Source organism: Lissotriton vulgaris, chromosome 6 (genome assembly GCF_964263255.1).
Source record: "Lissotriton vulgaris chromosome 6, aLisVul1.2, whole genome shotgun sequence".
NCBI lineage: Eukaryota > Metazoa > Chordata > Amphibia > Caudata > Salamandridae > Lissotriton > Lissotriton vulgaris.
Window position 1 is genome coordinate 146,195,257 of NC_141694.1, and position 25,733 is coordinate 146,220,989.

General features: G+C 44.8%; 1 protein-coding gene across 1 annotated transcript in view; it reads right to left on the minus strand.

Moving 5' to 3' along the window:
- Positions 1-14,289: 14,289 nt before the first annotated feature.
- LOC147706931 (L-threonine 3-dehydrogenase, mitochondrial-like) overlaps positions 14,290-25,733 on the minus strand; it is a 34,505-nt gene continuing 23,061 nt past the window's right edge. Inside the window, exons 8-9 of the mRNA XM_086926183.1 lie at positions 22,382-22,651; positions 14,290-17,289 (exon numbers count right to left, since the gene is read on the minus strand). Of these exons, the coding sequence (XP_086782309.1) occupies positions 17,150-17,289; positions 22,382-22,651 (410 nt within the window). The 3' untranslated portion in view covers positions 14,290-17,149. The remainder of the gene's footprint in view (positions 17,290-22,381; positions 22,652-25,733) is intronic.

Genomic DNA, 25,733 nt, shown 5'->3' on the forward strand with positions numbered 1-25,733 from the left:
AAAGGAACTTTGTGTACTTTGCTTTCAACTTGTGAAGGATCTCCAAGGGCTTGGAAAAGAGCTTGCCTCCTGCTGATGTCTCAGGGACAACAGACTTCGCCACCCCAAGCTCCCCAGAGTTCTTTTGGAAGTGCCTGCTGCTGTTTTGGGCCTTCTGAGGAACTGCATGTCGCAAGGAGCTGGATTCACGACTCAACGAGAAGAAGCGTGTCGCTGTGCCTGCTGTCGCAACTCTGGAGAAAGGAGGGTGTCGCTGCTGGAACTGCCGCACTGCACCGCATCGGAGAGAACCATGCCGCAACGAAGTGGAAGCGTTTCGCCGTCGCTGCTGCTGCCGTCGCAACTCCGAAGGAGGGTGTCGCCACTGGAGCTGTAGCACTGCACACTATCATGAGAAGAATCTCGCAACGAGGTCGAAGCGCATCACCGTTGCTGTGCCTGCCGTCGCAACTCCAGAGAAGGAGGGTGTCGCCGCTGGAACTGTTGCATTGCACCGCATCGACCAAGAGCACCTCGCATCCCCGAGAAGCGTGCCGCCATCTGAGCTACTGCCGTCGCATCTTGGATGTCGCCGCTGTACTTGTCGCATCGAGCGGAAGCTTCACGCATCGTGGAGAAGAGCTTCGCTGCTGGAGCTGTTGCCGTCTCATCGTAAGGGTGTCGCCGCTGCAGTCCACACATCGAACCGAGAGCTTCTTGCATCCCCGAGAAGCGTGCCGCCTCTAGAAGATCTTCACGTCTTTATTTCTTTGTATCTGAACTTTGTCGCATTTCCCATCGCTGCGACATTGCTTGTCGTGGAAGCGCAACCCAACTTAAGCTACATTGACGCAGAGTGTTGCATCTAAGAACTGAAATGAACTAAGCTTAAATCTACCATCTTAAAGTAATCATAGTGTGTATTTTTGTCATTTATGGTCTTGTGGTAACTCTATATAAAGTCTACTTATTTTTGATATAAAACCTGTGTGGTGTCCATTTGTAATGTTGTCACTGGGTTACTGTATGTGGTCACAACTGCTTAACTTACAATGCCTCTGAAATAAGCCTCGACTGCTCGGCCACGCAACCTATTGGGTGAGCAGGGGTTATTTTTGGTGTGTAATCCCCTTTCCCTGACTAGTGGGGAGGGTCCCTGTTTGTCACAAGTACCTACCTGTGCCAACCAGAGACCTCCAAATCTAACAAGGAAGAATACCAGGAAGAGCAGGAAGAGGCTGAGGAAGTGGAGATTGTGGATCCTGGCCAGGATTTTGAAGGTTTGCAGGAGGCTAGTGGCCTGGATACCTCTCCTGAATGGGACATCTCATCTCCAAAATGTCTCCCAAACCAACACAAGGAGGTGACATCTTATCACGCTGTGATCTGGAAGGCAGCGGATCTGCTGGAATTGCCTTTTCCCACGGCGGAATTAAAATCTAACATCTTGACAGAGGTGCTCCATTCTCCTTTCTCTATCTTGGAGCCTTTACTCCCGCCATCCTGGAAAAAGGTATTCTTGTCGGGTAGTATGGCCCTCAAGTCAAAAAATGCCACATGCCTTTTGGGTCGCTACATCCACGCCCTTATGGACTCTGCTAGGGAGGTGCTCCAAAAACTGCCTGCGGAAAATCAAGGCCATTTTTCAGAGGTACTAACAGATGCCCAAGCTGCGGCCCGCCAGGTCATACAGTCTGGTCTGGACTCTCCTAATGCAGTTGCCAAGGCGATGGGATCGTCAGTGGTTACCAGGAGGTACCCTTGGTTACGGGGTTCAGGGTTTTTTCCAGTTGTCCAAGCCACCTTGTTAGACCTGCAATTCGATGGTTCTCGCCTGTTTGGGGCCAAAGCGGACTCGGCGTTGTATCGCTTTATAGACAGTAGAGCCACAGCAAGGTCTTTAGGACTTCAGTCTCAGCAAGTTTCATGGATTTGGGACTTGTTCTTTTGTGCTAAGCAGCAGCCGCAGAAGCAACAGCAGGCAAAACCTTTGTACAGATCTTACAGGAGAAAGGGCAGAGGTCATCTGTGGGGTGCAGCATGACATCGTCTCCTCCTCCCATTCCCCTCCCGCTGGTATGACAGGGAAGCAGCTCTAGAGGACGGGTGTCTCATTTTTCTACAACATTGAAGGTCTGTTACAAAAGATCTGTGGGTGTTAAACATTGTAGAGAATGGGTATGCCCTACCCTTTCGGGAGTTCCCTCCTTTACATCCCCGTCAGGGTTCGTGCTCGGAAGAGCACCTTCTCTTCTTCAGCAGGACGTTCTGTCATTACAAAAAAAGATGCGATCACGATTGTTCCCACTTTCCCTTTGCCTGCACCGAAAAATAATCAATGAATATCATATGTGATTTAGTGTTAACATCATGTGATGCTTGGCTCTAGGAAATGTCTATGATGAAGAATTTTCAGTTTTGGCTCTGTATATTGTGTATACTTGTGAAAATGTTGTTGGTCCACCTGTTCGCCTCGAAGGCATGGAAAACATGGGTGGAACTGACGTCAGCAGGCCGACGAGGTCTTCTTATGGCTCCGATGACGTCACACAGAGTCGCTTGCGGCGCCGTTCCAATGTGGGAGAGCTGAGAAGAAATGTTTCTGTGGAATGCTGCACATGGGGGTAATTCTAAAGGTGAGGAATCCACAGGCAGAAACAGTAACCACCAGAAAAAGCGTATCATAGGTTAGTAACTTGTTTGTTTAGGCCTGGCTAAAGGTTTATTCTGCCAGGTCAAGTGGCAGTTTAAAACTGAACACACTGACTGCATGGGCAGGCCTGAGACACATTTAAAGAGCTACTAATATAATCAGTGCAGCCGGCACACTCATAGCATTTTAATTTACGGGCACAGGCAGTACCACTTTACTAGGGACTTGCAAGTAAATTAAATGTGCCAATTGGGTATAAGCCAATTCCACCCTGTTTTAAGATTAGAACACAAACACTGTAGCACTGCATAGCAGTGGTACAGTGCGCAGAGTCCTAAAGCCAGCAAAACAGTTGGGTGAAGTCAAAAGGTTTAGGGATGACCCTGCGGAAAGGGCTAAGTCCAACAGCTCCCCATCCCTTCTCTACTGCAGTGAAAAATGAGCAGATTATTTTAGGATCCATACATAATATATAGGTGCAAATTTTGTTATACCTAGACATTGCTTAATTTAGATCAGGGCCACTGGCACTCATTTTTAGGCCGGCGCTAATTTTCAGCATAAGATATTTACTGCGAGCAAGAGACAGAAAAACACACAGCAGATATAGGTTAGAGGGGAAAGATGGGTAAACCAGGAAGAAAGCAGACCTGCAAGAGGAGAAAAAGGTCAGGGGTGTCTAGTAGTAAATTAAAGAGGCATGAGGAGGGTTTAAGACTAAGTAGTCTTGTTATTCGGCACGCTGACATTTAATTATACCAGTCGCAGGATTCTGAGAAGAGCCTGGAGCACCAGCACTCCTTATTTTTACAAATTAAGCCACGGAAGTACATGAACGATGAATGGCAATTAGCTCCTTCCATGCCATAAACGGCAGGTTCCCATCCTGAGATTTAATTTCACCGGGGCTTTAAGTGGAATAAACAACGTGGGGTACCTAAAAGGGGCGGGCCAATATATGATTAAGGAGTGTGGCTGAAACAATACACTTAAATGTGTGTAGAGTGCCACATTACCCACATATTTGCACAGAAGTGGCCTGTGCAGGTAAGAGCGGTGGGGTTGGGTTGGAGGATTTTGACACAACCACGAGGGGAATTTTAATAAATAAATAATTTCTCTTCCTCGTCTGTCAAAATCCCCCTCCACCCGACCCCACTGCTCTTACCTGCACAGGCCGCTGCTGCATTTTGCATAGAATTGCAACTGACATATGTGACCATCGCCCTATGTTGTTTACAGAGGCCAAGGATTGTATGACCATGTATTCTAAACACCTATTTGCCCCTGACAGGCACTGAGAGAAACTCGCGCTACCAACAGACACAACACAATTGTGCCCCGTTATAAACACCTGGAACCGACGCCAATTAAATTTAGCACTAGACAAGAGTGGTGCCTGAAGGAAAAAAAATGTAACCTCCTGGACAAAGCAAACACTCATGGAGAATGTAAGATGAACTAAGTCATGTGAAAAATAAGCAGGAACATGGATTACGTTAAAGTTTTTTTATACTCCTTGTTCAGAAATCGATCAGTGTTTTTGCATGACAAGTTAAGAGTACAGGGCCCGAAATAGTTCCGTTTTAAATTTTGTTTTAAATTACTTACGGTTCTGAGCCCTGGCCCACTTACAGCCCTGAATTTCACAATCTGATGCATTGAACTGATTAGATGATTAAGTTTGGTATCAATGGTGCGTACTAAGCGGTCGAAGTGGGCGGGATCGGCAGGGCACAGCGTGCCTCTACTTCTTTAATTCAATAGTTTCCGTTCCTCTAATTTTTTTTTGTTTTAAACCTGCGTACCAGGACAGCAGAAATAGCCAAGGCCTATAGAGGATGCTTCGCGTTCGGGAAGCAGAGAAGAACAAGCATTTACAATGCAATAGGTCTCGCAACTGCGGGTTTTGGAGCTACTGGCATTCTAAATGGCAATGTATTTTGTCATTGTTATTTAGAATACCAAAAGCAACACCTATAGCTTTGCATAGCGCGGTGTCCGTGAAGACGGCGCAGCGCTCATTAAAGTAAAAATAAAGAAAGAAAAACAAGTATTGCTTGATGCAAAGCTATTTGCTGTAACACTGTTTATATAAGAGCCATTCCTCCATTAACTTGCAAAGTTATTTGCTGTAACACTGTTCACGGCTTGGCCAAAAGTGGCCTTTCAGTACTTTATTACACAGCTGCACCGGCTCCCCATTTACTGCAGGAGTATTTTTGAGACCACAGGGATAGGTCAGAGAGCAATGTATCTCTCAAAGAGTTCTTATACTGATGGCTGTCAAATGTACTTGAGATCCTGGCAGAGCCCTTTGCAAGTCGAATCAATGATTTCATGCGGTTATCTGTTTGGTGACCTATTATGAAAGATACAGTCTATTAAAATATTGGGGGGTATATTTACAATAACTGGCGCATCCCTGCTGATTGTGCACCACCATGGATGCCGCGCATTGCTGGAGTTGCGTCGCAAGCGCGACGCAGCTCCAGCAATTCTCTGGGGGCCCTATCTAGTTAATGCTGCGTCATCCTTACGCCTGCTTCAGGCAGGCGCAGGGTTTTGGCGCAGCATGGGCCTAAAAGTGACTGAGCGAAATCCTGTAGATTTCACTCAGCCACTTTAAGGAGGTGTTCCTGAGCCAGAACGCCCCCCCGCGCAGGAACGCCTACATGTGGCGTAGGGCTTTACAACGTGGCGCATCTCCCAGATGCATCACGTTGTAAAGCCCTACGCCATGGCGCAGGATTTGCGCCGCCGCTGCGTCACAAAAGTGACGCAACGGTAGCGTAAATGAGGTGCAAGGGGCTTGTAAATTTACCCCTGAATATTTTATGAATGCTTCTCTGGGTTGAACAATCACGGTCTAAATTCATGAAAAATATTAAAACTTTTTGCATAAACAACTCCCTCATTTCTTAGTCTCAAAACTCGGGATAGGCATGTTCCTTATCAACATTATTTTTTCGTAATGCTGTTCTAAAAGCAGCACATAATATTTCATAACTGTTTTAACGTGCCTCTTGCCAGACCGAATGGCCTATCCAGAAACTCGTCTGTTTGCTATCTCTAAAAGGCTCGGCTAGTGTTGGACCCATAAGAGGCATCACCTAACACAAAATACAACCAGCTCTGGCCCACCCATTCTAGCCTTGTAGAGATTATCTGACTGAATATCCCAGCGTTCCTAATACGCCTGTTTGCCGTCCTGTCTCTCACGCAGGAGGCTGGGTATTTTTGTCACACACATGTGCATTGATGGTGGCAAACTGGAAGAGGGATAAACAGGAAGTGTGGTGAAAACTCCCGAGGATTTGGTGCAACAAAAGCAGGTGCTGTCACCGAGCATTGGGGGCAGCCAGCCCTGCAGGTATGGGGCAAGGACACATGCCTATAAACACTGCTCCCGCACACTGGGCACCATCGTACAGCCCGCAGGAGGCATGAAGACGAAACTACCTCCAACCGTCCGGAAGTAGAACATCTGGGGTATGAAGCGCTATACAAACTTTCCCATACAAAACCAGGCTTCCATAAATAGGTGAGGCAGACAGGGCTGGTGTATTGACAGTCAAGAATCAGGCACCCTTATGGCTGACTCTTCCCAAAACTGCCAGCTTTTCAGACGGCCTGGCCTCTGAGGAAACTCCTCACATTCTCAAAGCCTGCAAGTTGTGTTACAGTATAGCAAACGTTATGATGCGTCCTGGATGAGATCGAATGTTATATGTTATGTATGTGGTGGTGTCATATGCTATGTGATGCCCCCATTGTAATATCATATACTATGGCATGGGCCATGGTATGACCTTTTTCCTTGAACAAGGTCGAAACACAGAGCACCACTGCCGGGGTGGTAGTATCATCTTTTTTAACCCGGCAGTGAGCGCAAAATATGACGTTGGTACTGCTGGGGCCCCCTTCCTTCAGCTGTGCAGTGGACATGGAAACATCTGGCTGCAGGGCTCACGCAGAAAGGAAGCCGAGACAACACCAGTGGCTCACGTCCAGCTCTTCCCCAGTGCATTCACCCCTTAATCAGTGTTGTGCAAACAGAGCGCTGATTGAGTGTAAACTCGCCTTTAATCACAGCCCTGGGTGCTGACACCAGATTACACTGATATGACTCTCTCCCCTCCTGACATACAACTGTGCAGCCGGGAGAAGGGACTGCAACGTCTCTATGGAGAGAATGTGGCGTGAAGGCAGCGTGATTTGTAATACATGCCCAATCACAGAGCTGGACTGGCGCTTGCAGGCAGCGTGACGGAGAGCCTTGGTGAAGACTTTTCTTATCTTCTTGTTAAATAAACAAGCAGATTAGAAAAGTCTTCACGACAGCCTTAAAGCAGGAAATGGTGTCCGGAAAGGCCGTCCAAAAAACGGACAGGGCGGCAACCAAAAACACTCCTTTCCAATGGAAAGCCAGGGATTACCATAAATGCTGACGCTACCCAATGGAAATGCGGGGCTTAGAGTCCCTTTTAGAAATCTTGTATATACAATATCTCTTGCAGGCGAGGAGCTCATGCGCGCTCTAACGCCAGGCGAGACCTAAAAAGGGCTCTGTCTGTCTTTTCCTTCTTGACCAGAGAAGACCAGGACTGGGTCTGCTTCTGCTCTGCCCCTAGCATCTGCCCCCTCCCTCTTTCTGTCTCCCTCCTCCTTACTTACTGAAAACAGAGACCACAAGACACCGTTCTCACCCTTTCTTTCATCCTCTCCTTTATGTGCTCCCCTGTGAAATGGAACCAAAAATAGAAAACACTTTTGCTGGAAATTTTGTCTTTTTGTGAAATTTTTTCTTTTCCAAAGTGCAAGCCTCTTGAATAAAAGGTTCAAAATAAATAACTAAATAAAGGAAGTCAGAGTGGTTGTAAAGTGTCCAGATTTGTTTTGTTCACCCCCAAACACATTAGCGCCACTTTACAGACTTTGCCAGTGAAGCGCTACTTTTGTTTTCTTGTCTTTCTTTGAGCAGCATTGTTTTCGACAGGTGGGGAAGTGCATCAAACCGGGAGGTACTGAAATGCCTGATTAAAGGGTGGATTGGAAAACAAAATGTGTACCGCAGCTCTGTGTTCCCGGATGTGGTCTTTTTAAACGATACTGCATACGTTTGTAAGGATATAAGCAATGGACATTGAAACGGGCCCTGTAGACCTGTCCTTAACTTTTCAGGCAAAAGCACTCGCTGATTTCTGAATAGTGAGTGTAAAAGCGTAAGGTAACCTTGTTGTTCCTGCTAGAATTTACAATGTTTTACCTTCTCTTGCATTCTCTATGAGTGTTTGCTTTTTCCAGGATGTTGTTACTTTTTACTAGGCAGCATATTGCTCTTGTCCAGTGCATACTTTGAATTGAGTCGCATTCATGTGTTTATAGCAGGTCACAATTGGGTTATAGTTAAAGGCAGTGCAAGTTTCTCTCAGTGAGGCAGTATGGTGTTCCTTGGTGGAGAGAATATGGCACTATGGTCAGAAATGACGAATTCGGAATCAGGTGCTTTTGGAAAACTGAAAGCCTCATCACCCCCATAGCATATAGACGTAGGTCACTGTGACAGCGAGGGCATTGGACTTTCCAGTTTACACAGTATTGGGGTTCTTCGTCTTCCCATTCCTGCACATAGATCTCACACAACACATTACATTTTAGAGGAGACCAACAATTTATCAGCAAAACATGTGTAACCTACCTTCTTCACACCCATGCATACTAGATGCCTTGTCTAATTAAACCTAGATACAGCCTGTCACTCCACATTGGCCAATACAATACCATGCCGGTTAGCCAAACGAACATGATACAGTGTCAAATGCCAGAAAACACAAACCTCTACTTCCTGCACCTACGCACTTTGAAGCCTGCCATTCAATCAACAGAACGTTTTCCATACACAATGAAGACAAATTCACCACACCTGCAAAACACATTGACAGCCACAGTAATTGAATAAGTTGAAAGGCACTCACCAATTTACATCCGCCACGTAGGTACATGCTCACTTTTTGCAAGCACTTAACAACACAAAAAACAATGATGCACAAAGAACCCTGTGGGGGTTGTATATTAAGGATTGTGCAGATGCTCGTCTGCTGCTATGCAATTTTGTGCTGTGCCTGAAGGCTTTTAAAATGGTAAGTAAATCAATGCAATGCTTTACGCCAAATAAGAGCCCTCACAAATCCCTAGTAACCCACAACTCTCCTACAGGATTTAAAGCATTCAGAGCCCAAAGGCAATGGTAAAAGCCCAAAAAGCTCAACTTCACCACACATGCAGTTGAGCACTCTTTCTTCTGCAGCACACAATTGCTAAACAATTGCAACAGTAAGGAGTTCCCCTGGGCTCCTCTGAAACGGGTTCAGTACAGTATATAAATCAGTGTTTCCGTCGAAAGGACTTGTGGCATTTAACACACTTGGAGAAAGTACATGCAAGACTAATCGTCCCACTAGAGTATCACTCCTTGTAAAACATAATTTAGGCGCACACAAATTAGAATTTATTTTTTATAGAAACTATATATTGTTTTACATTAGTTAGATTACTTACGTAAGCAATATAATATCAAAGGGTGCTCTGTGCGAATGTGCTTGTGCTGGCAATAAGTGTTTATGCATGGATATATATACAATGTTGCACATATAATGGGTAAATAATCTCTCCACATTGTATCAAATAAATTGCAACTGAGCAGTTTTGATATTGTTATGGATTAACACATAGCCTGCTACAATTGATGGTGCAGACAAACATGTCAACGTTTCTACCCCTAATATGAATGAGGAAATTAGTCATCAAATGTGGTTTTCCTCGGGTCAATGTGTGGAGACTCCCACATCTGTGATTATCCCACTTCTACCTGTGATTATTAAAAAGATGCTAAGAGGGCTCTGTTCGGTCGCCAACCCTATAATATGGGCTCTTGTGGATCGCCTGCATGAGGTACCAAGGCCTGCTTAAGTACAGTCTCCAGTTTAATGTGCAGTGGGCATATTCAGAACGGGTTGACCCTGGCTGAGGTGGTATTTCTTTTAGTGAAATTTTGCATCCACAGGAACAATTATCAACTGATATGCCCATCAGTCGCAGGTATTCCTATATTGTTCCTGTGGAGGCCTGTTATATACCACAAGTATTTCCAGTGGAACCACGGTTTGATTTTTGCAGTTTCTAAACATCCCACCCATATAGTTGAATCACAAATAGAGTCCCAAACAACTTGTCAACAATTACTAACAACATCATAGAAACTAATGCGAAATATGAAGGTTTAAACCAACTGTAGGTGTCTGCCACGCTAATCTAAACTCATCCATAGTCCATTGCATCAACACATTCTCATAGCCTCCTTGGCCCTTCCAAGCACCAGATGCTGTCACAAACAGGGTAAACGGATATGCAAGACAATACCCCCCACACTCCTACCTTTCAGGATGGATTGCGGAAATGCTTCTTGAATTAGTTACATAAACTGCAGCCAGATTAGTTTGGCCTCACCCACAGAGCATATATCTGACCATATAATCAAGCTCCACTGGCTCTCAGTATCCAAGAGAATGGGCTTTAAAATCCATTGTGTATGAGTCAAAGTGGCATTTGACACTGGGTCCTTCCGTCTTCGCTCTAGATTCCAACAGTGACCCCTGCTAGAAAGCATCAATGCCCTTCACTCTTTTTAATCATTCCTTAGATAAGGTGGGAATCCACTGCTGGAAGTTCTTTTCACTTTTGTTCACGGTGAACCACTGCACTTTCGTAAAGTCCTTAAAACTTTGCTTTTTCCACTCTAATCAATAATTCTTTCACTACTGAGCTGCTGGCAGCAGTGAATCCTCCTACTCCTAGCGCTGGGATATCTTTCAAGGTTGCTGTGCGATTCATATTGTAGCTCATTCACTCAGCTGACAAACACTACATGACGTTATATCTATAGTACTATTATAAAGAGAGAACAGAAACCTTTTGGCAAGGTAAACTCAGGAACCACAGCGCCAATCCACACACCCAATACATTGTTGGAATCCTCAGGGTGTGTAGATGGACATAGGCGATATAAAATAAAACGTAAATAAAAAAAATGTAATTTAAAAACAAAGTAGACCCCTAAAACTAGCGCCGGCCGCGACCTACACGTGCGTGATGGCGACGGGGAGGAGCGGTGACGAGCGGCGAGGAGTGGCGGTGAAGTCCGGAGCGGGCGGCTCAGGTAAGGCAAAGGCGAGGCGGGCGGCGCGAGGGAGGCAGTCTGGGCAATGTCGGGGCGGCGAGGCAGGAGGCGGTCTGGGCAATGTTGGGGCGGGCGGGGATCCGGGCGGGAGTGCACAGAAACATAAAATGCTGCCCCCAGCCCCCTTCTGCCCCGGGCAACGCCGGGGCGGGCTGCTATATAAACAATTTAACGTTTGCTTACATGTCTTTGGTCGTAGTTTTATTGTTGCAGCACCGGCCAAATGTTGATCGTGAGTAATAAGGGTGGGTAAACTTCAAGAGTTATGAATCTTCCCAGGCTGACCAGGACATGACACATCCCAACATCGAGGTTTTGACTCAGGTCTCCCTTCAAACTAAGTTCAAATGTTGTCTTGTATAAAACTAGGAGATAGTGGACTAGTCAACTTACGACAGTATGTGTACTGCAAGTAGCAATAGCTCCTGTCTGGGTTCGGTCAGCCCTGACAGTACTGTAGGTAATATCAGACCTATCAACAGCCTTTTTCTCAGGTTGATGATTTTAGCCAGTCTGTGCCTTACCACCTCCAAATTTCTCAAAATGCTTTCTGTTGATGGATATTGTAGCAGAAAGGCTAAGACTTAGCACACCTAAACTATTTTGGCCTCTTTGATGCCCTGGTGAAATAGTTTTGCGTGTGACGATCATTGGCAGCGTCTTCACACAATACCAGAGTAACCGTTTTTTTTCACTGTTGTCATAAGGGCTACAATTGCTTTTGGAAAACTGAAAGCCTCATTTATGAGAGTTCTGTCACGCTTTCACCATGCGACGTGGTACATGCATGATGCAAACCTCAGTCAGATTTTTGAAGCAAGGCAAAGCCGGTGTGTGGCTCCGAGTGGCTTAAAAAATCTGGGGCAACGCAGTGCAGATCACTGCGTTGCGTTACTCTGCCGTGGGTAGGCATTCCGTGGGTGTTCCCATGCAACTCCCATGGATTTTGACACATCCCCAGATTTACAAAAACTTGTAAACTTGGGGATGTGTCTAAAATGTACTTTTCCAGGTGAGGCATAACAAGGAGAAATATTGGTATTTCTCTTCATTTCTTTCTATGTGGAATATGCCTCTCAGAATTATTTTTGTGCATAAACAATCACCCTGCATGCAACACCGACACCCTGGTGTAAGGGTACCTGTGTTGGCGCTAGGCTGTCAAAAAGTGCCAGCACAAGGGAAAGGGCAGGAACGCGCAGTCAGGGATGGGCCTTGCTGCAAAAAACGTTTTAAGTCCTTTAGGAAGATTTCTTGACCAGTAATGTCTTAACAGATGGCATGGTTTTTGGAGGCTTAAGGCTAGTTATCAGTCGCCAGGTCACGTGGACATAGTTGTCATTGCGAAGACAGAACTGAAATTTACCGTGGAACTTTGCAACATTTAAAGCGATAAAATCATTTTCTTAGTGAGTATCTAGTGGACCTACAAAGCTTTGACAAATTCCGACATTAACATAATAAACTGCACATTTTAATTGGATGAAATGAGAATTTTCCTAGGTTACACGAGATTGTGGTTTTCCTTCTTGACCGTCTTGGATTCTAACAGCATTGGCAGAGAGGTACCCTCAAATAACACCTTGCAAGAAAATGTACTCGTTTCATTTTTCTGTTCCACTATCTTGATAACCTTACAAATTTTAGCACTGCAGGCCACCACTTCTTCAAAGTAGGATTTTGCTCTAATAAATTAAAGTTATAATTTCAAATTCTATGTAATTGTAATGTCCCATCATGTATATTAGTATCAAATGCTGTTTTAAACTGTTGCACACGATCTACCTTTCGTAGTTCAGGACAACCTTACAACGCAAAGCAGGTGGCATACTGCAGCATCCTGGAACCATGATTATGTAAACACCTGAGACAATCCCAACCAAGTAGGAAGGCAGATAATGGCAGCTTGGGCAGATTGACAAGGTCTTCCAAAGGTTTCATGAAATCAGCATCTGTTGCACTTTGGAAGCATCTATGCTTGTACTGACACCCCATATGGTTTGTCAGAAACCCTTAGTGTATCACACATAGCAGAAGGCAGGAAAGTCATATTGAGGTGATGCCTGCCCAAAAAAAATCCAATTTCCTGCTCTCGTAATACAGACTCCTCTCTAGAGAAGGTGAACCAAATGTAGCATCTATATAAAAGATTTCTTTGGAAACTTTTATATGCTCAGCAATGGTGGTTAAATAGATGGTACAAAGGTGTTCCAGGACAAGTAAGAATATTCCTAATAATTAGTAAGAATCCTTATAATTAATCCATTATTTATTTTGCACGCACGAAGAGGTAAACAGTAACTCTTCAAATATCAGCGTTATTCAGGAAAGGAAAGGAACGAAACGAAAAAATTTGTGAGGCATACCCAAAGTGTTTCGCACTCTTATCAGCTGTAAGCCTGGGACTTTGTCAAGGTGTCTAGTCATTTTTCACGCAGATACTATAATGATTCATGGTTCTGCAATTATGCGATCGAACCGTATTAGTCCATCTTTATAGAAAATCAAAAGGAGGTTCTTATGGTCGAGGGAAAGGCAGTCTTGGCCAGTTCACGTAGACCAATAAGATAGGTGAGCGAAACAAGTTTTGGCTGTACCTCACAAACTTTTTTGTTCTATTCCTTTCCTGAATGACTCTGATCTTTGAAGAGTTACTGTTTATATTTTCCATCATGCGAAATAAATACTGGCTTCATTATAAGGATTCTTCCTAATTATTATGAATAGTCTTACTTGTCCTGGTACACCTTTCTGCTACTGAATTAAGGGATAAGGGGTTTCCCCATTACTGAGGACAAGTGGCATTACAATCATCCTCATTAGCATGCAGGTTGGGCAAAACAACTGGATCGATTACCCCCTTAAGTTTTGCAATAGTTAAATAAATGGTGCATCAATCTGAGTGAATGTATTAATTTAGGAGTAGAGTTGGACAGATACATCAAGTTCCAGAAAAAGCAAGTTGTAGGACTAAGAAAAGATATAGTCAGTGTTTTCTTTGATGGTTTTCTGAAATCAGGAGTAATCATCACAGCGTTTTCCAACTTTAATCCCCCACAAAAATTGAACAAGTGCACTAGATCACCGAATTGGAGATTATTAAGGCGATGCAAGCTTTTAAATAGCAAATAATTACAGCATTGTTTACCGTTGGTGCAACATTTAAGAACCAAAACCAAATACCTGAAGGATTTTCAACTTACGGTGAGGAGGGCAAAATCCATAATAGATTTTCAGGATCACCACAGCCATTTAGATGGCCTGCATGCAGGTCTATTTTATATAGGTTAAGTGAAAATATGGAAAAAGTTAGGCCACACCTGAAACAGACTTATCACATCTGAGAAATTGTTGGGTGTTCGTCCCATGATGTCCAGCATGTGTCTTTGGGAGGGAAACCAAGGACAACAAAGGCCACTTCTTTCAGGACTTTATTCAAGCATGACCTGCAGGATTACAGCAGTAAACTAACATGACCCAAATCATTTCTTCTGAGTTTTACTATCATTTACTATCTTCACACACGCCACCCACACAAACACCACAGCTGTTGTGTGGCCTCGTTATTGCTAAAAACCTTGGTTATATAGCCCAACTGCAGTATTTGTGCTGCAAGGATTAGAAACTGTACACTGTATTTACCGACAACCTGATGAGAATACAGTGTCGCTTTCCAACAAGCATTGTTTTGCACTGATTTGTTCTGAAAGACCTCCAGCTAATAAAAAAAGACATTAACCCATATCGCCCAGTCCTTAGTGGAAAAGGAAAAAAGTTTGCCCATTGGTCTCAGGGTCCCTACAATGTAGATGCATTTCCAAGGAGGTTGATCAATGTTTTGTGACATGGACATTGTCCTACCTGTTATTTATAACAAATAGCTGAAAGCACACTCTCTCGACAATCTTGATTTTTGTAGCCCCAGTATCCACTTTGAGGACGTTCCCTCATGGGTATCAGCTACATAGAATCTCATGAGTCCAAGAGCGCATTGCAAGTTCCTCATGGACCAGCAACATGATTTCATTTGTTAAGGATGTCTTGCTAGTCTATATGCTGACGACATAGGCCTCTACGTACAACGGCCTTTAGAGGCATTTTAGGTGTTCTCTCCCACTCTATGGTCTACAAACGATTAAGAGCACCTTGGTGCTGGCAAACTAATCAACAAAGAAAATCCGAGTAACAGTGAGAAAAGGGGGTGCCCTGGCTGAACCGGTCAGCATTGAACCCACACCAGCTGCAAGGGAACAAAAATGTTTGCCAAGACTATGGGTTTGACAAAAAACTCTGGATGAGAAACGCTCAGCTGCAAAAGACGCACCCTCCCTAAATCCCACAGGCTTCCTCTTCCAGTGAAGTTCGTTTATTTAAAGCTCAAATCACTGCTTGATTAAAGGGGCAAAAAAAATGCTAAAAGTGTCAACTATTATGGACATTTTCTTATATGATAGAAATCTATAAAGGTGTTCGTTATGTGCCTAAGAGTAGAGCTGCCACCGTGCACTACTGGCTAAAACCTCTGCAGTCTGACCCTGTAAAGCTAAAACCAAACATTTAATTTAGGTTTCAAGTAGAAGTATCAGGCAACAATTCTTTTGTCCCACACTCTTTAATACTCATAATAAATATTTCTCATTTAATTGTACATGGAGGAAAAGACACCCGAGCAGGAATATATACACTCTATCTACAAACATGCATATGTGCAGGGCACAGGTGTAACTAGTGTTCAGCACCAGTACCGCTCAACTTCTGCTGTACTTTAGAGCTTCTGCTCTGGTGACACTGGCGGGGATGTGAACTGTTGACTGCTGTGCAAAGGAATGGGCTCTCCAGGCCTCCTGTTTTTCATTCAAGTATTTAAGCACCCACACTTGAGGAAATACTAATGCTTTTGTAATTCCTCGCTGTGCTTAAATGTGGGAGTGACTGACCTTTTAAATCTCATTTTAGCCCCTGGCAGCAGAATGGTGGCACATTACCACAGATCAGTAGTGAAACAAAAGGAATGGGGTGGTGTACACAGGAATGGTAACGAATAGCATATTAAAACCTGCATATACATACTGAGTGTGGTGAGGGGCCATGACCCGTAAAAGGTCAAGCCTCGAAGAAGTCATGACACCGCGCCACACTTAACAACGGTAGTACATATTTTACAGTCAGCAGACCTACATGTGTGGTTTATGCCAGGCTATTTTTCCATGTGTTGAAGGTTTAGCACCACATATGGAGAATAAGGGGTTATATGCATGCAGTGCAAACCTAATTTGTTTTTTCTTCTGTCAGACGGTTCTAGAATGAAATCTAGAGACACTAAGCAGTTCTCACGCCAGTCACACGATTATGGTAATCATGAATAATTTGACCTTCAAACTGTAGTGATAAACGAGGGAAAGTGTGTGTTACTACACTGGTTATAAATGTCCGCATTTAATTTCACTGGAATGGTATAAACATACACGTGTGAATTATTAACTAAGAGAAGCGTGCTTGCCACTTACTTGATTTTACATTTATTGTAATCTTTGTTTTAAGCTGTACCCACACATTTCTGTACATTGTGTCACAATACATTGTCAAATGCTGACTGAACAGAGAAGCAGCGGGTCAGCACTTTTACCTCCAGGCCAGACAGACAATCATGCGTTCCAGTCCCTGCACACATTGTTTGATGGGGAGGTCAGCACAGAGTTCTGCACTGGCAGAGAGCAAAAGGGGATTTAGATCTGCTCGCCACCCTCGAGCATTGGGGACCAATGGACGCTACCAACCGGCATCATGTCCTTTTCATTTAATGAGCCATTCGCAGAAGTGGGTGCAAAATGTATAGCATGCAAATCTGTCTTGCTTCTACACTCTGCCAAGGCAATCACAGCATCTCCAGCCTTTGGAACCAGGTACATACATAGTGAACTACATACGTTTTTTGGGGAGCCTCAACGAAACACTCAACATCAATAGTGACATTAACAGTGGCTGGTAGTTAATTTGCCTCAAGTAAGATGGCTTCCAAGAATGCACTCCTTTTACAGGGCAGCTGTAGGATGACACCTTATCAATGCGAGTTATTTCACCTGAAACATTAGTACACGTGGACATAGTCACCCTGACACTGCCCCGTCACCAAACGAAGCACATGGATTGGTGGGGGTTTGTGCAGCATTATATACACACATTTACATGCTTGCAGAATTAGAACATTTCTTTAAAAAATATGAATTCAGACGTAGCCTCCTGGTCCTCCTTTCACTGAGCAGGGTCCAATGTACGATTCAGTTGACCCGTGCGAGTCTGGAGTCCGTGTTAAGTAAGTTCAGCATGGTGGTCACAAGCTCGGGAAGGTCGTACTCGTGTTTCCAGCCCCAGTCTTTGCGAGCATTGCTGTCATCAAAGTCCATCGGCCAGCTGTCAGCTAGGAGGAACACAGAGGGATTCAGCAAGCAGCAGCCTTTCATACAATACCGCTCCTAGATGGAGATCACTCAGGACAAACACAGCAAAGTTCAATGAATCACACAGTACTTCCTGGAAAAACCCATTCTCATGTCATGGGTGTCAGCTAGGACAGCTACATACTGGGAAGCAGAGAACACTTCCAAGGAAGCCCGGTTCCTGCAATACCCTTCATCGAAAGTTGTAAGATAGGGCAAACACCACATCACTTAGGACTCAGAGTACTCCTTGGGGAAAGAATCCATTCTTACAATATCACTCAGAGGGCACATTAAAGTTTAGGGAAGCACAGATTACTTCCTGGGAAAGCCCATCACATTGACAGCCCTTGTAACAGTACAAACCCCCGGCCAGGTCCAACCTGGCCTTGTGCTTCACGCAATCCCAGTCAGCAGACTTCACTCTTATTCAGATCAGCTAGGTTTAGCCCACAATGCACTAGAACACATAAAATAGTGATGGCAAGAAGAGGATCCGATGTTGCTCCATCTTAGATACAGGTGGGTTCTACTTAGTCGGCTACATTGCCTTGTCCAGAAAGGTCTGTTTGGGGTGGGCGACTCCTATCGTCACAATCTGGGAAGAATACCTATTTTTAGATGTATGCTGCAGTAAAGAAAGGTTTCTATTCTTGGTTAGGTTCAAACCCTTCCTTACCAGGAAATCACTAGTTACAAGTGTTATGCATGCATTGTGCGTTAGCATCGTTTAAAAGTATCTCTCTAAAAAGGCAGGGGCTCAACAAACATTACCGCGGCGCGGCTTGACCAATAGAGCGAGGAGCTGGACCCTCCCAAGTGTCTAAAATTGAAGAGCAATGTAAGAGGAAAAGATTCACAGGTGATGTAGACACACCCCACCTCATAAGGATATTCAACAATGGCACATACACAGTATTTGACAATACACCTTCCTACCCGACCGTTGTTCCGGGAGGAGTGGGTGTATAGACACACATATACATACACACATGGATGTATGGGCCTTCCAAAAGACTTGGCCTGTGGGAGTTTATCATGTGGTTTATTTACATTTTTTCAAACCAGCAGCTAAGGGACCGAGGGGGCAGACCAGTTGGTGGGTTGCCTTTTTTGGGAGCAGCAACTTGAGGGGATAAGGGTGGAAGAGGTTTTTATTAACAGCCCTGACATTATGGCTATCCGGGTTAGTTCATCAAAGGGCCTCGACGTGACTATATATAATGTATATTCAAGGGGCCTACCAGGTCGCAGGAGTTCTAAAGTTGTTACAATCCTGGAAAGTCATCTGAACCAGGAGGATACATTTAATAACCGGACCATTGCTCGTGATTTTAATACATGTTTTGAGCCCCTACACCTGGAGGATGGTAAGATCACCAAAGATGTGGATGTATTGTGGGATGTTCCCTACTTGGACCTACAACCCATAAGGAAATGGTCCGAGGCTGCACTCCAATTGAAGAGCTTGTGCCTGGACAAGGGATTGAGGGCGGTCAATGGTATGACACAGTCAGACAGGCAGGGTGCGAAGAAGTTTGATAATGGCAGATCTGGCAGCCGCATTAACTATATATTAGTCGACATGGCCTGCTATTTTAGATATCTTGGTTCAAAGTAGGCCAGAAAGCGACCACAATCCCTTGGTCCTGACATTTAATGACAGTAGTTTTAGTAGATCCTCTAGGAGGGAAGGTGTTATAGACCAGGTGAATGCAACTATTTCCAATGATCAAAGAAGGGTACAGTGGCCTAGGGTAGCCAATAACAAGAGGACTTGTGCTGATATTAGGGCTTTGGTCTCAAGCTCTCTGCTAAAACTCAACGGTTGTGAATCAAAGGAGGTGCTCAATGATAATTTACTGAGTATCCACAGTGAAGTCTTTAAGGGCCTTAAAAAGTATTTTATTAAAGCCAACCCCTGTAAAAAGGACAAATTGCAGAGGCCTAGCTTGTGGTAAAACAATAGCTGTAGACAGGCCCAAAAAGCTTTGGTGAAAGCTATTAAACCTAGATCACAGGATAACATCAAGCAATGGAGGGTTACCTATAAGGCAATGCAGAGTCAAACTAAAAAAGCTTGGGATAAAGACCGTTGGAAGGAGTTGTTACAGGCCTGCAATGGTCGTAATATGACCCATTTTTGGCATCTATTAAAGTGGGGGAATTACCTGCAATCACAGACACCGAGCAACCCTGTTGAGCCACAGCATTGGGTGACATACTTTGAAAATCAGTTTCAGATACAACAGTAATATTGAGGTTGTCCCGTCCTTCAGTTTTGATGAACCATTGAAGTTCTCACATAAAGAGGTGGAGTTTGTGCTGAAAGGGATTCCGAGTGGTTGAGCACCAGGGCCTGACTGCATTCCAGCAGATTTATTCAAGCACGACCAAGATCTTTGGGTCCCATACATAACCCTACTAGTAAATGCCGTAGCTAGTGGAGCACCAGTCCCAGAATCTTGGTCCGGAGCAGACATTTTACCGATCTACAAGAAAGGTGATCACTCTGCTCCAGCCAACTACAGACCAATTAGTCTAAATCGATGCTGTTCGGAAAATCATAGCAAAATTAGTATTAGGGAGAATACAGGGCTGAATGACTGAAGCTGACATCCTAACTCTTACAGGCAGGGTTTCGGTTACATATAGGGATCCTGGATCAGGCCTTCAGATTTGTGCTACTGTACTGGAAGGAGGTGTTTTTAGGCGGGGCATGCTTTTTGCGGCTTTTGTGGATCTTAGATCCACTTTTGATCTTGTGCTAAGGGCAAAACTGTGGAAAGTACTTTCAGAACAGGGGTTGCCTAATGAACTGGTTGCCATCTTGGTTAAACTCCACAAACATACTTATGCACAGGTTCACTGGGGCAAACCAGGGGAGGTCACAGACAGGTTTGAGTGTGTAAGGGCGTCAGACAGGGGTGTGTGCTGGCTCCCACCCAGTTTTCCTTATTTATAAATAGGGTGGTCCAGTATTTTGTAAATTTCCCGACTGATGCGGCAATCTTAACTGGCACAAAAGTCCCCCTGCTCATGTTCGCGGATTACACCTTGCTCATATCCAAGAAGAGACAGGGATTACAACTGGCACCGTCTCGTTTTGAGGTGTTTTGTCGTGAACATGAGCTGGAGATGAACATAGGGAAAACCAAGTTCATGGTGCTTCATGGGTCGAAGTCTGTTAGAACACGTGTTTATATGGATGGCGACCCATTGGATCAGACAGATGCTTTTACCTACCTGGGGGTCACATACAGCGACAAATTGGAGCTTGAAGCCCCAAATTGATATGCTAGCATTAAAGCACACCCAGTTAGCTAGTGCACTGACCAAGGAGCACAGGTTGTGCCTAACAAGCCCATTGCCCCCATTGTTAAAATATATGCTTCCAAAATCTTGCCTGCGATTATGTATGGTGCTGAAATATGGAGCTTTAGCAATCTGTCCCCAATAATTTCTGCTCAGAATACATTTTTGAGGTCGACAGTAGGCTTGTAGGCTTGCCCCAATCATCACCATAAATTCCTCTGCCACACTTTTGAGGATGTAGCATGCTTCAGACCCTTGGCTTTTTGGAAAAATCTCTGGATTACTCCAGAGCTCTCCTTGTATGGAGGAGTATGGCTCAATGATTAGAGCAGCAGACCCTGATGCAGAGGTCTAGCCCGGGACCAGGGTTCAATTCCCCGCCTCGGTGGGTCTTGGGCTAAAAAATTCCACAGACCTGATAATTCTCGCCTCTGTGCCTATTCCAATCATGGAGTCCCACTCTGCAACTCTGGGCAATAGCTTGCTTAACCTCCACAACGGCCCCCACAACGCTAAGGATGCCTGGCCTCCACCTCGGGGGTGCCCAGGAGTGGACGCCTCACAGGGAAAGCCAGGATGGGTTCCACAGCAGTATTCGTACAAGCGCCTTGAGACCCTTGCGGGTGAGTAGTGTGCTATACAAGTATCAATTTACTTGTATGCCAAAGCCTTGGCCAAAGTAAGGGTGCTAAGTTGTTCATATAAGATTTCTTGGCTGTCTGAAATGAAGCCATTGTGGGATGGTGGGGGATTGCTTTGTAATAACCGCAGTGGCCCGACCCCCTGCTTCGCCTTCCGGAATGGCAACTGGAACAAGTGAGTGTTGTTTCCCCCAGCATGGGTGCATCTGAGAGTTCCGCACACTACAATCCAATTGCCCGAGCTTGTTTTCCACTTCTCAAGTCTGGGTAAGAGCGCCCTCTTGGTCCCTGCTGCTGCCCCCCCCCCCCTTTTCCAGGGTTACTGCCTGGGTGCCTTAACTGACTTTGTGGCATACCGAAGCGACAAGTCTGCTGCCCCAAACATGTGCATGTAAATGACCTAAGTTTGATCAGCAACCTCCTGCCCTTCTTGTTCCATTGGCTGCACCCCCCCCCTCCCAGCCCTACTCCATGGAGCAAGCTCCCTTGTGGTTTGTATTTTTGCATGTCCTGCCATTGGTGCCCGTGACCTCCATTTTGGTGTCTTCAATCTGAGTCAACATGCCGCTGGACTATGCCCTATGTTTCCTGACTGACCTTTATCCTGCATGATAACCACCCCCCCCACCTCTATCCTGCATGATTACCCCCCCCCCCCCCACCTCAGGTCTCATACACCCCTCACATCTTGCTCAGTCACTGCAACACTGATGTTAAGTTTGCTGATCTCCTAGCCGGTTTGTTTTGACTTTCACATTGACTTTCGTCCCCTGAAGTACTTTTCCCTTTACCAGTTCTACCTGGCCTGATGATCTTCCCACCCCTTTTTACTTCCCCACCCTCTACCTACCATTCCCCTACGACGTGGACGTGTGTGTGTGTGTGTGTGTATATGGTATTCTATGCTATAGTAACTCGTTAAGTGTAACACTTTTTTTCTTTTCCTATGTGAAACTAGGCTTGTAACTGTTGTCATTTTGTATCTCGCTAATACCCGTGTAAAGCACTCGGATACTACCGGGTCTAGCCAGAGCTTACAAAACTCTGCAAATAAAATAAATCTAAAGCCAAGGAAATCTTGAAGGTGGAGGCAGCAGATAATGCAGTTGAAACTCACCAATGCCTTGTCTGACAGGATCAACGCTGTACGACACTTTGAGTTCAGGCATGTGTTTCCGAACCTCTTCAGCGAGCTGCTCAGGAGTAAAGCTCATTGCATTAATGTTATAAGTCCTCATGCTAAGAGCTTCTGTAGGGGCCTCTAAAACCTCCAGAGTAGCTCTCAAGCAGTCATCAATGTACATCATTGGTAGACGTGTGTCTGGCTTCAGGTTACAGTCAAACTTTCCAGTCTTCATTGCATCATGGAATATTTGCACTGCGTAATCTGTAAGGGACAAGAGAGAAAAAAAATTAATTCTATGACATTTTTCACTTACTGCTTTTGATTGGCCCTACTGCAAATTCTAGATGCTCACAACTAGCACATAAGGAGATAAAGATATTTGCCATAACAGATTGTACAAATGATAATTATGGATTCAGAACTCAGATCGCCGTGATGCGCAGTTGAAGTCAGCCAACAACCACCCTCTCCTTAACCAAAACTAGAAACCGTATTCTTTTACATCCAGTCTAGGTTGCAGCAATACCATACATTCTGTGGACTGGACAACTTCCTGCACTATTACCTCGAGTGGTAATGGTGTTACATACTGTACTTTAGAACAGACCTTCCTGCCACAGTATAAGTACATGCCATTCTAGTAGAAAAGGAAGTGCTTACTTTTGTTAAATGGATTGTTTTACATCACTGTAAAACAAGAGTACTATAGCAGAGGCCTATTCTCGGGACAGAATGTCCAAACAAGGAACGGGAGCACCAGATCCCAAAGACAGACCTCCGTGTTATCCACACAAGATGAACTGGAAATTAAATTATTCTCAATTGAACTCATTTACATAATCCTCGCTTATCTACAAAACTAGGCCTGGATCCAGTCCTTTTTAACACCCATAGCTAAGGGGTTCCAATCTTCCAGGCTGTGGTACCTGCCCCAGCCTGGTGAAGAGATGGTCCAACACTGTTATTACCAGTCTTAATCAATGGGAGCTGGTGACCTTTGAAAGTGGTGTGGCATAAACGTTGGGCATGATTTTTATATAACGAGCGATGTGAACAAGTTCAATGGACAAACCTGCGGTCCAGGGTGAGTCCCTCTCCCAAGAAGAAAAAAAATGGTGCATTTTAAAGCAAATTAATGTAGCAATAAAGCAGTGGTAACGTATAGTCTTGAAATATTAAACACATTAAAAACTGCCCCTTATCTTCCTGCATTAATATGTTCAACAGTTAAAGTAATGTACAGCATGACAACTTTAGCCCATTAAAATTTCTGCTTGCCTGCAGCATTAACTGTGGAAAAATATGCTCCAACCAGACTTCGAGAAGCACCCATAGCTGCTGGCTGCAACCAATCACATAGAAATGTGTGCAGACAGGTCTTTAGGTGGGGGCTCTCTATAAAAGAAGATATCAAATACATTTCTATGATTCCCATAGTGTGCCACCTGACCAGTATTTTGGTTTCTCTCTGATGTAATTGTATCCAGATAAATGACATACACCTAAAGCCTGTCAGGATGATTGATGTAAGATAAATGAAGAACAATGATTTATTATAAATAATTAGGCTGGGAAACGTTTCAATTCGGAACCTGTGAATTAAATAGCATCGAGGCCTGTGGAAGGAGTTCTGACCTTCAGTCTGCTTTGTTAGATATGTTTCCTCTTTTTCCTCCATCTTGTCCATACTCACATATTCAGCCACCTCTCTTCTTCAGCACCCTCTTTGCACTCTTCCCAGAACGCACTTCCTCGAATTTGTCACTTCACTGCCCCAAACATGCACTGCACTCCCTTAAATGTAAGCACTTTAATTTCTCATACTTTTGCCTCGCAAATATTGACATCTGTGTACCCCCATCACACATACCCACAGAATTCAGTTGCAAATGGAATGCATCAAGCACTGTGCTCTGTACAGAGGCCAATCCACTGACAGGCACTTGTTTGACTTCAGTTTTAAGGCCTGCGCACTCAAACACCCTCTTAAACACCAGGCATGGCTCAAGCCTCAAAGTATGCACTAAGCAAAATACAGATAAACATCAAATAGTTTAACCCCTTAAGTGCGCCTGTCAGCCAACAGCCGTCGTGAGCACCACCTCGGTAGTGCTGTGCACTTCCATTGGTCAACGCGGCCCAGCCCGCGCATTAGAACACCCGCACCGCAGCTGAGTTGCCGCCAGGGTTAGCAGGTAAATCTTGGGAAATGCAAGATAAAGTAAAGCATGTGGAATAAGAGAGGCACTAAATAGCTGAGAAGATTCCCTTAACGTTTTTAGCATTCATTTTTTGCAATTCAATCCATGTTTTTGGCACACGTGTTAGCATAGAGGCATGAAGACAAGGCCAGTTTTAATGTCATACATCAAAGAACTGTACACTGTAAGCACATATTATTTGCCTTGCTTGACTCATATTTGGATCAACTCCGCAAGGGAACAAGAACCCTGCTCCTTGTTTGGATCCATTTCACGGGGGAACAATTACAGTAGCTCCTCTTCTAACTGAGCTAGCAATCTGGCCAGGGGTGTCACAGTATGGATGGTTAGCATGATTAGGGGAGTCAGCACAATACACATAACACAACATTAGCATGCAAACACTATTACCGAGAAGAAGGCACCAGATCAGACTTACTTGCATCCACTCTCACGTATGACGAAAAGGTGAGATCTAGGCCTTTCAATGACTGACATCTGAAGTCTCGCTAGTATGTAGTCTCCCATGCCAGAAACCCTTGATGCCGATTGAGTCACTGGTCTACAGAGTGCATACAATACTTAGACCATTAAAATAAAGAAGTCCTTCATCCTGCATTACAGTTCAGAAAGTTGATTTACTGACTGGCTTCCTGCTTCAGAGTGAGGCAGGACAGGCAGCCTAGGCTTAAATACATGAATTTATTTAGAGATACGATCACATCTCTAATTAAATCGATTTAACCCTTTCACTGCGGCGGCTATTCCGCCGCAGTGCTAAGGGGGTGGGACGGCCGCGCGGAGGTCGCATGCTGGTGACGGAACCGCTCCGTCACCAGCGTCGGTGGCGCTGTGCTTATGACGGAACGGTTCCGTCATGCCCCGCCCCGCTCCATGGAACACTCAGCGCAGGCGCGGAATTCATGCCGCGCAGGCGCTCCGAGCGGGCCATGACGGAACTGCTCCGTCAGCAGCACAGCGCCACCGCAGCTGATGACGGAGCAGTTCCGTCATCAGCAGACAAGGGGTTGTTAATATGTTTTTATATAAATGTGCAGGAATTTCAGAAGAGCGCAGCCCAGAGCCCTCATGGAGAAACCACCCCTGGTCATAACAACAAGCATTTGCAATAGGTCTCGTAT